The sequence below is a fragment of the Meleagris gallopavo genome, chromosome 8 (genome assembly GCF_000146605.3).
Source record: "Meleagris gallopavo isolate NT-WF06-2002-E0010 breed Aviagen turkey brand Nicholas breeding stock chromosome 8, Turkey_5.1, whole genome shotgun sequence".
NCBI lineage: Eukaryota > Metazoa > Chordata > Aves > Galliformes > Phasianidae > Meleagris > Meleagris gallopavo.
The window spans coordinates 24,735,903-24,750,052 of NC_015018.2; the positions used below are offsets into that span (position 1 = coordinate 24,735,903).

A 14,150-nucleotide genomic window follows, 5' to 3' on the forward strand; every position below is an offset into this window, starting at 1 on the left:
GACAGAAGAAAAAAAAAAGAAAAGTGAATCATCAATATCACTTTTTCTTCTGATGGTCTGTTTTGTTGTTAGTAATGAGCAATGGTCAGGAAGCCTATAGCTGTTTCTCCCAGGAAAGCACATCACAGAAAAACAATCCTTCTCTTAAAATGTTTATTGAAAATATGTGATTAAATTTTGATTTATTTGATTTTTAGACTTAATTTTATTTTGACCTTGTTCATTGGGGAAAAAAGTTTCTTTATATTTCAAAACATATTTGGAGATCACAGAGAAGAAAGGGAATAGAGACTGCTTCTGTGTTTTCTTTTTCTTATATACTTGGAAAAGAGCAAGGAGTAAAAATCCAGAGATAACACCATGCTTAGGAAAGAACTTTCATTTGTTTTTAATTCCAAATCAGATACACACATTTTAGCCAGAATAAAATGAAGGAGATAGAAGTGCCACAGCATTCACTTCATTTCACATTACTAAAACATACAGTGCCATTAATTCCAGAAAAGGAATATTCACCTTTGAAATATTTAATGTTGGAAGAAAAGTTACAATCACTTCTTAAATCCCTCAAAATAATTAAAACCACAGATCAGTCCTGCACAGACACATTAGTTTATGGCACTGGAGAATGACACATGAAACCCATGGGAATTAGATGGCTAAATATCACCACAAATTCTTCTCCCCTTTTATGCTGATGATAAGTTCAACACACTAAGTTAAGGAGACTAAGAATCGCATCAAAGCACAAGAGGAGGTAAGCACAGAATCCAATTCACTTCACCTTACTCCAGCAATTTGGCTAACGCTTGATAGTGCATCAGGACAGGATGAAATGGTGTCACTAAGTTCCTCTCTTCTCTTCCTCAAGAGCCAGCAAGCCAGCAGGTATTGCTGTAAGCTACAGTAAGCTGCAGGCTACTAAGCCTCTAGGAAAACCAGCAAACTTATGCATGGGACACACACACACCCCCCTCAGCAATCCCCATCAACTCATAGCATACTGTGGAATCATTAAGGCTGGAACAGACCTTTAAGATCATCTAGTCCAACCATCCACCTATCACCAATAATGCCCACCAACCATGTCCCTCAGTGCCACATCTCCATGTTTCTTGAACATCTCCAAGTACAGTGATCCCACCACCACCTTGGGCAGCCTGTGCCAATGCCCAACCACTTTTTGAGAAGCTTTCCCTAATATCCAACCCGAATCTCCCATGGCACAACTTGAGGCCATTCCCTCATAGAAAACTGAATGTCTTGAGTTAGATTTGCTAGAGAGATAACATCCCAACTGCCAGGTTCATTCATTTCCTACAGCTGCAGATCCAGTATTGCAATGGAAATGCTACTTCATGTGCCACTATTGGGAAGGAACCTCAGTTCCTCTCCTATCACGGCCAGGATATATGGCTATTGGTAAGAAGCCAACAAACAGTAGCATTACCAAGGCTATCATTCAGCATTGCTTGTAATAATAATAATAGTCATTACAGAAACCTGAAGAAACTTGTTTTAAAAACACCACATAGGAAATAAACACTTCAGGATTAGTCTTTTATTTAGTTGGTTTTGGTTCTGCTCAGTTCCCACTGCAGTCTGTATCAGCAGGGACAAAGCACTTAAACTGTCAGCTCTGATGTGCCATACTACACTTACACCTACAAGAGCCACAGGCATGCACAGCTAAGCTGACAAGCTCAACAGAAACAAACAAGGCACCTGAGCTCTTGGCTTTAAGGCACTGTGGCTTAGGAGTCATTTCAGCAAGACCCAACATGTCTGCTTTGAAATCCAAAATGAAAGCTTGCCCGGTGCATCCTCCTCCAGAGTAATTATCCACAGAATTAGCAGAAAGTTAAACATTTCCCTATTCCAGTCCAACACCAGGTTTTAACCTATTAGTAGAAAACTGAGATGCCTCTATCCATATTATAAGCACACACTCTCCTGCCTCTGAGTGTGTGTATATATATATATAAAGCTTTCATTTTATGATCTGTACAACCATTCTGCGATAGAACAGGCTGTAATATTTTTTTTAATGCTAAGCTTGTTCACCTGGGAATCCATACAAATCACTGCAATTTTGTCTCACTAATGTTTATCATCAGTCTTCTCTTCTCAATAAAATGGGAACAAAATATTGCAGAAGTCCCTCTCACAGAATTTATTTTTTTTTATTTCCCTCCCTCTCCTCCACCCCCCATCTGGGCTTCTGTCCAAAGTTGCTGTGAGTTGAGGCAAGGCTGCTCAGAAAGTATTTTATAATTCTTTAATCACCACAACTTGACACACTTTAGTCATTTAGGCCAGAGCATTTTGATACAAACAGATCCCACACAGAGACAGAATCAGGCCAGCAAGACAATTAGTCATCCCTACATCCACACTCTCAGCAAAAGAAAACAAAACCAGAAGAGTGGATGGAGAAGAGGGGAGCAAGGCCACCATAACCTCACTCTAATGAGCAAATAATCGGCTTATTTCTGCTGCTGCAGTCACAGGATAGGTGCTCTGCTCATTTATTACCATACTTTCTCAGACAGCCCCTGGGAACACAAAGGCACACGGGTCCACTCAGTCATTTTCTCGGCTTCTCTTCTTGCTCAAGCTTCTTCTGCCTGCAGATAGGGGCTCCATGTCCTAGAACAGGGAGTTTGATACCTCAGCTCAAAAATTCTACATATCGCCTATGGCTTGAGAACTAGTTTTGGACTAGTTTCAACATACTTCAAGGGAGAAGTAGCTAAATACTTCAGTATGCTGTTTTTCTACAGAACAGCTGTTTCCCAGAGCATAACCAAACCCACACATGCTCCTCTACTTTTAACTAGACAGTAAACAATTTCACCTGTGCTTTCACTTTTATAGTTCTGTTAACAACACCCTTCTGCAAGCTTGCTGCTCTGTTTTTCCACATACAGATGAGAAGTGCACACAGGTGGTTTCCATGATAGCAGGAATAAGCTGCTGAAAACATCTTGCAAGCAGTCTAAGTTAAATCCCAGCAAAAGAAATACTACTCCTCTTTCCATTCTAAGACACCTGGGAGATAGGTCTTGTTGCATCCAAGACTAAACTGAGGCACAGAAAAGATATGTTCATAAAACCTTGAGAATCCAGCAACGCCACAGATCCTCTTCCAACTCAGTCATTCACAGCTGAGTCACTGCTGCAGAGGCAGAAAGAACTCCTCAGCACAAAAGCCCATGGTATAGATCTACAAGTCAGGTCTCAGATCTAACCAGTGTGAGAGTCTATGAATGATTCTTCCTGCAGTTCTGGAGGACTCAAACACATCCGGAAAAAACTCAAATCACTTTCCATGACTCTGTTTGGCCACTGAAAAGTTTACTGAGCAACAAAGTCTTCCTCCACTGCATTCCTCTCTTCCAGCCCCATGGAAGAAAGGAAGCCAAAAAAAATGAGCTCAGCCCTGTGCCATCCCAGCACCAGCACTGCCAGCAGCAAGTTCAGTCAGTTAAAAATTGCTTGTACAGAGCCAAGATCAATAAAGCCATAGCATGGCAGAAGCAGTTCAGGCAGCCTCACAGGGGGCATTAATAGGAGTGATGGGCTGAAATTAAGCAGAAGGAAAGTTTTGGCTGAATAACAAGAGAAATTTGTTTTGCTAATGTGTCAATCAATTAGGACTGTGCACACAACCCAAGGGAAGCATATGGGGAGCCCTGTCACTAGGGCTGCTTAAAACTGGACTGAAAGAGCTTCGAAGGTTGTTACTGCATAAGCAATTCTGTAGTTAGCATTTCAGGAGCATCACAATTCCCTTTAGCTTGCAGGATCAAATCCAAATCTGTCCAGCTGACACTACCTGCAGAGGTCTCAATAACCCTTCCATGTCTACATCCCCAAAGATCTGTTTGCCCTTTCCTCTTACCCAGTCCTCCCATTCTCTCAGGATTGCATCCATCTGTGCAGCAGTCACTGAAAATTAGGGAGTTAATTATCTAAATCTAGTTATCACCTATTATTGAAAGTAAGGTAATGAAATAAGAATTTATGATAGCAAGTACTTAGGTCACTCCAATAGCTATCCAGAGAGCTGGCAATGGTAATTGCTTAACTTTTTAAAAGCTAAACTTTTACTGATTGAATTACCTTTGGGATGCTAACTTCTTAACACACTGATTCAGCCAGTTATGGTCACCTGTCCATGCCATAAAAGCATCTTTTTTGTTCAACAGAAGAACAGGAGGTACTGAAAATAGTTGTGTTAAAAGAAGAGTAAAATAATGAAAAAGATCTAAATATAATTATACTGTGCATCAAGATAAGGTTGTTCAATAGGCAGATCAGAAAGACTTAAGCAGTCTCCAAACATGGTAAGGCAAAACATTTAAAACCAGCAGTAAAGCAGAACTTGATCCATCAGGTAAGAGCTATATAGTTTCCCCCTGTAGCAGGAATCAATCATTGATTTAAGAGACCTTTACCTGCCACGTTCCTGCAGTACCTGTGCTTATCAATAGCAAGATATGAACCTTGGCCAGTAGGCATAGTGCTCCTAGCAAGAAATTACTTGTTATTAAAGAAGAAGGGTAGGGAAGCCAGAAGTACCTGTATTAAAGCACTACAGGAACAAAACAATGTAATGTCTGAGAGAAACAGAAAAGCCCATAATACAGCAGAATAAGTGACTAAAGAAATACTTTCATGCTGGGTGCCTTGCTAGGATTTACACATGCAAGTTTCCTGAAGTACGCTAGGAAGGCCACTGATATCATCAGTGGAAATTGTCACCGATCAAATCTATGCTTGTCCTAAAATGACTTCAGATCTTAAGTATGAACACTGTCCAAATTGAAGATAGACCTTGCAGTCAATCTTCTGCTAACAAGAATAATTCCCCTGCCTTTGCTTCAAGTTATAGTTTCATTTGTTAAAAAAAAGTAAAAAAAAAAAAAAGAAGGTCAAATATCCCATTCTCCACCCAGATTTATCAGACACAGTGGTTTCGACTGACTCAAGGCTCTAGATGAGTCTCTATATCCTTGCCTACAAATTGCTTCTCCACTGTTGCCCTTGTCCTATTGATGTGACAGAACATGCCACAGTCAACGCACCATTCTGACATTTGAATCTTTGTCTGCTTGCCCCCTTTTAAATGGTTCAATGCATTGCTTGAATGTACTTTTAGAAACAACCCACATTCCCCCAGGTGCAGACTCTGGGCTGCTGTAAGTTAAAAACAAGCAGGATGTTTAGACATATTGTCACTCTAAAATATGGCTACAAATAAATAAATAAAAACTAAACCCAAGTTTTTGCATATTCAAATCAAATAAACTACTACCTCTCTTTCCCCAATAGATGGTGCTGATAATTGCTTTCTTAAGGATTCCTAATAATTTCTTTCTGTTCATAAATGAAAAGGGTGGATTCTTCTTTCCTGTGGCTACGTTGCAGTGCTGGATAGACTGCTGAAACAGGGCAGAGAAAGTAAAGACAGACCCCAGAGGGGCCTTAGGGATTCCCATTAAAAAAAAACACATGCAAAATGAGAATTCTGTTTTGCTTCAGCTGTGCTGCTGGTGCCCTCTAATTTCCTTTCATTAAATATTACATTCTTGAAGCATCTCATGAGTCTTCCCTACACCTTTTTCCTTACTTAAGCATTAAAAGTAGAAGGACTTTAGGGTAAAAAGATAATGATTTTTCAGGAATGAAAACAGCAGGAATTAGCTATCTTCTTCCACTTTCCTGGAATGAATGCAACACTTGTATTGCAGAAGCAAGAGTTGCTTGGTTATCCTGATTAGTTATAAGTCTGGAAAAAATCGCACTTTCACTAAGGACTTGTTAGCTTTTTTTTTTTCCAGATTTTGTTTGTTTTTCCTCTTCAATTTGATAAACAATGATCTTGTTACCTCAAGGTGTTAGAAAATCTACACGAGAGCAGAAAACTGAATAATAAGGAAACTCACTGCTTTAATTTGGGCAAAAACAACAGCATGTAAGCAGAAGAAAACTACTTCATTGACAATAACCGCAATGCTAACTTCAGTTGTTTCAGGAGCTCTTAAGAAAAAAAACTATCAACTTGTCTGTGTCCAATTGTAATTTTTCAGTACATCAGGTCTGTTGCATTCATCCTATAACTTGCTCCTCATCTTAGGCTCCGGCTATTATCCTACACAACACCATAGTTTGCCTCAGCATACATCCAAGCGGCTGTCTCATAACTTGACTATTCCTGTTGCATTTCATTAATTACACTTTTTTCGGTCACAAGGGCTATTCAATTGTTCTAAGACCCTGCGTGGTGCCAAAGCAGACATTAATAAGAAATGACATGGTTAAGTCACTTTTAAGAGCTATAAGTTCACTTGCCTGCTCTCATTTAAGTAGGACTAGAAAGTAATGGGAAACCCAGGCTGTCTCACACAGATGAGGTTTTTAAACAGCAGAAGTACCACAGTCTGAAACGTAGTATTTTCTTCCAGGAAAGCAGAGCAAGATGTAGGTAGAACACATCCCTGTGAAGCACAAAATCTAGATGCATTTAGACACTTGCATTCTTTCCAGGTAAAGCAGCACCAGTGGACAGTACCAGAGGGGTTTGGTCAACAGTCACCTTGACTGGAGACATCATGGGACAAAAGCCATCCTTTTCCCAGTGCCTGTGTAAGAAAGGGATACGATCTTGAAATACACAGACCCTGAGTCTTCTCCAGCTTATATGAACACATTCATCATTTCATAGCTCACACTGATGCTCCAAAGATTGGATGAGGGAAATGAAAATTCAATGAACTGTGCAATGCATAACAAATACAAAATAAAAAACTAAGTCCAGTAAACCCACACAGTCAGAGCACATACAAATTCCTGTAGTGCCACACCAAGGTATCTGTGAAACCTAACCAGCTGCCTTTTAGCAAGAAAAAAAATCCATCCTTAAGCACTCCACAAGATCCAGGTCTAAAGAGAAACGCATATGTGGAAATGCAGTGAGCTCCTCTGTTCCCCACAGGAGATGCTCAGGCTGTGGGACTTCAGTGGCCTCATCGGCACAAGGGCACCACTGCATGGCACCCTCCGCCACCCCATAAATCCGATGCAGCCTCTCCTTCCCTTCTGTTCCTCATCTCTTGCTTGCACTAGAAAGTAAGAGCACCAGCTCAAGACAGTGGGAGCTTCATGGAAACACTGCCTGCAGAAATTGCTCCTTATTTAATCCAATTGACAGTTCCATCAATTAAAATTAGTTTTTCTTGCTAAGCTCTGTTCAAGAAAACTATCATGTTCAGAAGACAAAAACCCAGGGAGTATAAGCAACAACTAAAATGAGACTTAAGAACTACACATAAATAGAATGTGCTCTGTCATTGAGCACAAGAAGTTCTCCCTCTCCGTTAATGTCTTTTTATTGTTTAAGTAAAACAGGTTTTGAAGAGATTTAGATTCAACACTCCCATGTGAAGCAGGACTAAGATCTAAATACAAATGCTATAATTCAGGAAACTGAGTCACTGTGAGGCACAAGGATTTTCTGGGGAACACACAGGAGCTCTACAGCAGAGCAGATTACTGAGACTTTCCAAGCCTCAGCCTGGACACACAACTACAAACTGCCCTACCTCTGAGAGAGCTGCACTGTAGGCAGAACAAAGTAAATATGCATATACCTGGGGATGAAATTGGATGCAAATCCCCCATTGTACAGACCAAACCTCGTAAGTATTCTGAAATTAGTATGAGGGAAGGGAAGAATACTCTTGAACTGCAAATGAATAGAAATCAAGCTAATGTAGAACATATACTGCTGATTTTCACATGCTTGAATCTAAGCTCTGATCCACAGAGAAAATAGCTCTGAAATATTAACCACAGTCATTACAAAAGGCTCACTTCTGACAATGTGTCTTATGGTTCATTTACCAAGAAAAAAATGGATGCAATTATTAGCCAGTGTTAAAATTAATCTGTTTTTATCAGAAAAAAACTAATCCCACCTGCCCAGCTCTTCCACATTCATTTTTCAGAAGAGGCCAACACAGAGATAGTGGCTTTAAATAACCAGACTTTTCACTGAATCTGGGATTCTGTACATTTTTACTCACCTACACTGGAAAAGAAAGAAAACCTTCCTGAGTGATCAATCACTTGGCCTAGACAAGCCTAATTCCTACAAGGCAAAGTCCGTAGCCATTGATAATTCAAGGTAAGTAACAATTTAAAAAAAATTATTTTCTTTCTTGGGGAAAAAAAAAATCAGCTCTTGGAAGCCAGTCAAATCTGTGGTATCTGGATAGCATAAAGAAGGCGATAACATCCTACTGTAGACAGCTTAATCCACAGACAGTTCTCAACATTACAAGGAACCCTTCAGCAGCTCTAGAAAAACCCCTTCACACACACCAGAGTTCTCTCAAACTTCTCTCTGTGCTCTTGAACTCTTGTTCCAGCTCCACTTTAAGACTGAGTGATAAGAACTCAGCTGCTTCAAGTGAAAGTAAGAAAAGTTTGCTAGAGAAAGGAGAGAAAGACATGGGAGCCATGTGGAGGAGGAGCTCCCACAGAATTTAGCACTCCTTCAGAGGAGTGCTCAGCATCACATTTCACTGAGAAGTGGTACACCCCTATTGAAAAGGGATGGGGCAGAACTGAATGATCCCATTCACACCACACAAGCACCTGGTTTCATAGATTGAGCAGATCCTTCTGGTGCTGCTCTGCATCTCCTTTCACATCCAAAACACATCCCTCTCTCTCCATGCTTGAGCTCTCTTCAGACTGTTGCTATTGACAGCAGACCCTGGGAGAATTATTGTTTTTTATTAGTGTTATTATTTTCCAGTTCTCCATGCATAACAATAGCTCTCTAGATACAGCAAACAGATACAAGCAAATGAATGGAACCATAACTGCCTCATGTATTTCATGTGAGAGTGTCTGAGTTTACAGAAACAACTTTAACAAGAATTTAGGAGCTGTGTGTTGGGACTGAAATAAATAGCAAATAGCAATAGAGGGAAGCTTGCTATGACTTCAGAGCACAATCAACACAACAATAGGACTTCGTGGAATAAAAAAAAGGTTGTATACAAATAACTCCATTGTTATCAAAGGTTCTGTGCAAATTCTAAAGATAATTCAACTGCATTATTCACTGGGGAGAAGGTAGAGAGAGATCAATTAACATTTTTTAATTAGAAAAATATTTCATCCTGACTGTAATTTACCTTCGGTATGAAGGAACAGATTGGTGCCAGTGATAGGTTGCAGATAGCTGTAGCTAGATGAACAAATCTGAGTTTTGCTTATACACCAATCAGGAGAACTGCTATTTAGCAGCACCAGATTCACCAACTGAAAGATTCTTGTCAAGACTTCTGCATCATTCTCTTGATATCCCACCTTTGCATAATAGATTGCTAAAGCGTTTCTTGATGACAGCATGACTGACCTACGAATAAGCATCTTCTCCACATTTATTGTGTTTTTCTACTCAAAAGAAACACTTGAGATTAATATAAGAAGTCCAGAATATTCAGTTGGATTAAAACACAGGAGAACGGTCAGCACTTATCTTCAGAAAGTCAGTTTCTAATGATAACTACTAGAAAGCTGGGCACCTCAATGAAGAGGCACCACAAAATAACATCTCAGACTTCCACCAAGGCAGTCCTTTTATCACAAAAGATTAAAGCCAAATTTATACTCATCTTTCCAAAGGCTAAGAATAGTGGAAAGCCTGAAGACTCAAAGCCCATAAAATAAATAACAAAACCCAAATCAATTTGTTTCTGAAAATGGCTTCTAAGTCGCTCAAGAATTTATGCTGAAAGAGCAGCTAATACTCCCTGCTGTTGTATAGAGCTATGCTACGCACGTACAAGCTCTCCCAGTAGATCAACTATAAGATGACAAATTATTATTACAACTGAGGTATCTGAAGTAGCCATACCACTGAGTGCATGATACCTTGGCTCACGCAACCGCTGTGCCTTAACCATGCTAGACTGGCAGCTTCATCTCCTTCACCTTCTGAGGGGGAGATATTTATCATTTTCTTATGTGTGAGCTTGTGATGCCTTTTGGCACCATGATAAGTGGTGCTGTTGTAGCAGGTAGAAGGAGCAGCTTGGAAGCTCTCAGCTGTCTGTTATCATCCACCAATGAAAGTGACCATGCTAGCTGCCTTTTAACTCACACAAGCACATTACGAAGATTACATTAAACCAGAGCAACCTAAATCCTCAGCAAAGATCCACAAAGAAAAAAAAGTAGTCCATCTAAGCATAGATCCATTTTCATACCTCATACAACAGAGATCAGTCAGAAATTCCAAATAATGAAACAACCTTTTAACCTCAAAATTCCTATTTGAAAACCTAAGCAGAACTACGAACAGTAGTGTGAGGTCTGCCCACTCTATTTTACAGAAGGGAATATGCAGTACGAAGACAGAAGGTCTCCTGTCAAAACACTGGCTAGAAAGAAGATACTTGTGGGTTAATGTGGTTATTGGCAGATCTTCAAGGGAAACAAGCCAAGCTGTATTTCAGTTGCACAAGTTAGAAAAGTTACACAGATGAATGGGAGAAAAGAAGTCAATGGGAGTGGAAGAAACCACCTCTCAGAGAAAGCAGAGGGAATCGGTGGTTGATAAGAGGGCCACGATTTTTTTTATGTAGAGATTTTCAGTCCCTTTTAGGTAAGATGCTGCTTTGTATCAGCTGCAAGTTGCCTCCTTATGCCTTTTATAAGATACAAGCCATTTACAATAAGCTTTTTGCTAAAGGCTGCCAATACCAGCTTAAAAAAAAAAAAACAAGAACCAATATCTTAATGCAAGCTTCTATGGGCAGACACATCAAAGCACCGACTTTAAAGTCTGATGATTTAAATAAATTCCCTCCCATATTACTCAGTACAGCTAAAGAAGTTGCCACACATTAGCTGGTCTGTCACAACTGTCCACATGGGGGCTCCATCTTGGGAGGAAATCATTTATAGGTATCAGCACAAGCTAGAGCAAATACAGTCACTTCAGGTTTGCTGCAAGCCAAGAGCATTTATGACATTGCCACTCATTAACTGAGTAGTTACAACCTATTGTGCCTGGGGTCTGAGCCTCCAGTCCAACTTGGGCTGTAAATATTCTGCTTCAATTAAATTATTACAACAGGAGAGTTCACTTCTAAGGCTGAATCCTCAAAAGGCAAAAACGCACTGAATCCATTGTCCATAGTAACTTTTATCACCAAGATACAGGAGGGACCAAAGGCCTCTGATTTTGTTTATAACATTCTTCCACAAAAAAGAAAAAACTTGGTTGCCAGGCTACAGCCTTTTGTAACTCTGTAGCACTGACTTCACTTCTTTCTGAGCACAGATAGTAGTTTTCCAGCTATAGACCTATAAATAGCAAGGCCACTCTCACCTAAATTCAGAGAAAGAAAACAAAATACACATCTTTTGACAAAAAAATCTTCACACTAATTTCTGTAATTATGTCTGTGAACAAGAGGGCCCTGTTCACAAATTAGAGCTACAACTCTCAGTGTTGAAACACCATTAATCCAGGTGCACCTGATAACTTGCTGACCGGCTTGCACCAATCCTCCACAGGTGGTGGCCGAGCAAGAGACAGCTTTCATTTTAAGGCACTGAGAACATATTGTGTAGCATATGCAGAAAAAGTCACCACAAGGAAAAGTACATTAATCCATATATGTTCCTTCCCCACCCCACCCCCAATTATAGGAACTCTCAAGCAACAATTTTGGCTGTATTAGTATCTGCCAATCTCCTTCAAGTCAGGAACACAGAGCCAGTCTTCTTTCAAACTTTCTCACAAGCAACACAGGACTCACTAGTGAGTAACTGGGCTTACTGACTTTTAACTTAGCTCTTTTCCAATTTTTTGCCTCTATTACTAGCTAGTGCTTCCATATCATTTAAGTTCAAAATCCCTACCAGAAAGCCAACAGTCTTTCTCAGAAGTTCAGATTCATCATTCTGAAAAAAGTGAGTGCCAGTATCTTCACTAGCTAAGAAGTCTTTCACCCTTAAAGCCTCTTTTCAAATGATTCCTAAATCCTCTCTTAAAAGTCACATTACATTACCCCAGTTCACAGACTCTGTCTTGTTTCTCCCATTTTACACCTGTAAGTACAGGTAACAGATACAATTGTCTTTGACCAGTTTTTGGGTCACCAAAGAAGGATATTAGTTACAACCGGGTAACAAAGAAGGAATAACTTACCTCTTTCTGAAGATCAGAGCTCACTAGAAACTCACATGGAAGGCAGTGCCCAAGTAGAGATACTTCCCTCTCAGCTGCCAGCCCTAACATGAGGCTAGGGAGAAATGGACCCTGGCTCCACCCCTTCTTTTTGCAGAGGTGAATTGCTTGCACCTGTGCTTTCAGGGTTGGCGATGGCCCTTCACCAGGTGTTCAATCACTGGTTCAGGCTGTGACCTAACAGTTCCCCCACAACTTCTTGAAGGACGTCATCCCACAAGCCTGACTTTCATGCTTTTCTACTCTATCACCAGATTCACTTTGCTGCTCAATTCCTTAGGCTTTCCAAGCAACGTTTTAGCACACTGCTTTCCCAACCTAACTCAAAATTTTACCAAGCCTTCTCTCATTCTCCAGTTAGCCCTTCCCACAACAAATAAACTTCCTACCTGCTTAGAACACACACCTTACTTAACACCTCCTCACTTCAGATTCAGTGTTTTTCTTAGTTGCTGTGGGTATTTAACTCTTTAATTGCAGTCAGGTTGGGCTTTTTAAGCTTAGTAATGACAACTACAGATCAACTGCATTACAATTTCATGAAGTTTCATAAAATAAACCCTCTCCTCCTCCCATTCTTACACTTCTCTCTTCTTTCTCCTTAATCACTAATTCCTTCCACCTGGGAAGGCAGGCAATTACAGCCACCTGCATCCCCAGCCCTTCAGTGGCCAACTTATACCTGTGTTCTCCTGCCTCTCACAGCACCCCAAATGCATGACCAACTTTACAAGGCTGGATTGAGAAATCACATATCACGTATGTTTGTAAGCCTTGTATTCCTGCTGCTTCTTGTTTCCTCTTCTCACTTTTAAGGAAGAACCAGTTATCTAGTCTATCTCCTGCACAACTGTCATCAAGTTACATGACTTTTATGTACATCCATCCAATGCATTCCTTGTAACTATTTCTCCCTCCTTCATCACAGCTGTGACACTGTTGGTCTTTGAGAGGAGTCAGATAATTTGACTTTACAGCATTTCAGTGCTGTAAAAGAAGCATTGTAGAGGATTGGCACTTATCAGGACATCTCTCAATTCTGTATGGAAAGATAATGACGTTGATAAGCACCCTTAGGAGAGCTTCTGCCTGGGTACCAGCCACATTCCTTAGGATCTCATCTGTCAGTCTGCTTGGAACTGAAAGTGGTCAGAAGAGTGAAAAACACCTCTGGGTTTTCAGGTGTTCCACTTGCCACCAATTCTCCCCTTGAGTTTTCAGCTAGTTAGGAAATGGCTGAGGTGCTACATTTCTGACTTTCCACATAGCTATCATTAGTAAAGCTGAGTCTGTTTCAGGAACAAGAAGATATAATGCTATTTGAGTTACCTTCACTCTGTGAAGTAGCCACTCTGTATAGTAGCCAGTGAGAACCTGTGAGGGATTCAGACAGTGCTGTTTGGTTTCTGTCTCGAACATGAAAGAATGTACAATGAAATTTCCCATGACAATGAATAGCAATAAATACTTTTTTAGCTGATAATCATTAGCATTAAAACAATTCCTTTTGATAACGTCAAAATATTCAACATTAAATAAAACATATTTAGAAGTGAAAGATATGTAGAGATGAGTTTCCTGCCACTCTAGGAGTTTCAGTGATGAAATCCTTGCAGTAACTGGTGCAGACAAGAAAATACTGTATTGCCTTTGAGACTACATGCCTATTCACCTGAATGCCATAGCCTCACTGCCCAGAGAACTTGGTACTATCAGCAAAAATTCTTTAGAGACATCTACCATGTGACACCAAAAAAAAAGATAGCCAGAAAGAAAGTCTCCCTAAGAGGAAAAGAGAATACATGTTCTGATGTCCTGGAATGGAAGATTGAAGAGGAAAGAGGAGCAATGAACTTTTACACTTCCCAGG

At 40.2% G+C, this 14,150-nt stretch overlaps 1 protein-coding gene across 2 annotated transcripts in view; it reads right to left on the bottom strand.

Moving 5' to 3' along the window:
- The window catches only part of LOC100544091 (VPS10 domain-containing receptor SorCS1), a 255,333-nt gene extending 242,845 nt beyond the window's left edge, over nucleotides 1–12,488 (bottom strand). The window contains exon 1 of one of the 2 annotated variants that reach the window (XM_031554506.1): nucleotides 12,242–12,488. In XM_031554506.1, coding sequence (XP_031410366.1) covers nucleotides 12,242–12,331 — 90 coding nt within the window. In that variant the 5' untranslated portion in view covers nucleotides 12,332–12,488. The remainder of the gene's footprint in view (nucleotides 1–12,241) is intronic. The other variant, XM_031554505.1, reaches the window with a different exon arrangement.
- Between the last annotated feature and the right edge of the window lie 1,662 nt (nucleotides 12,489–14,150).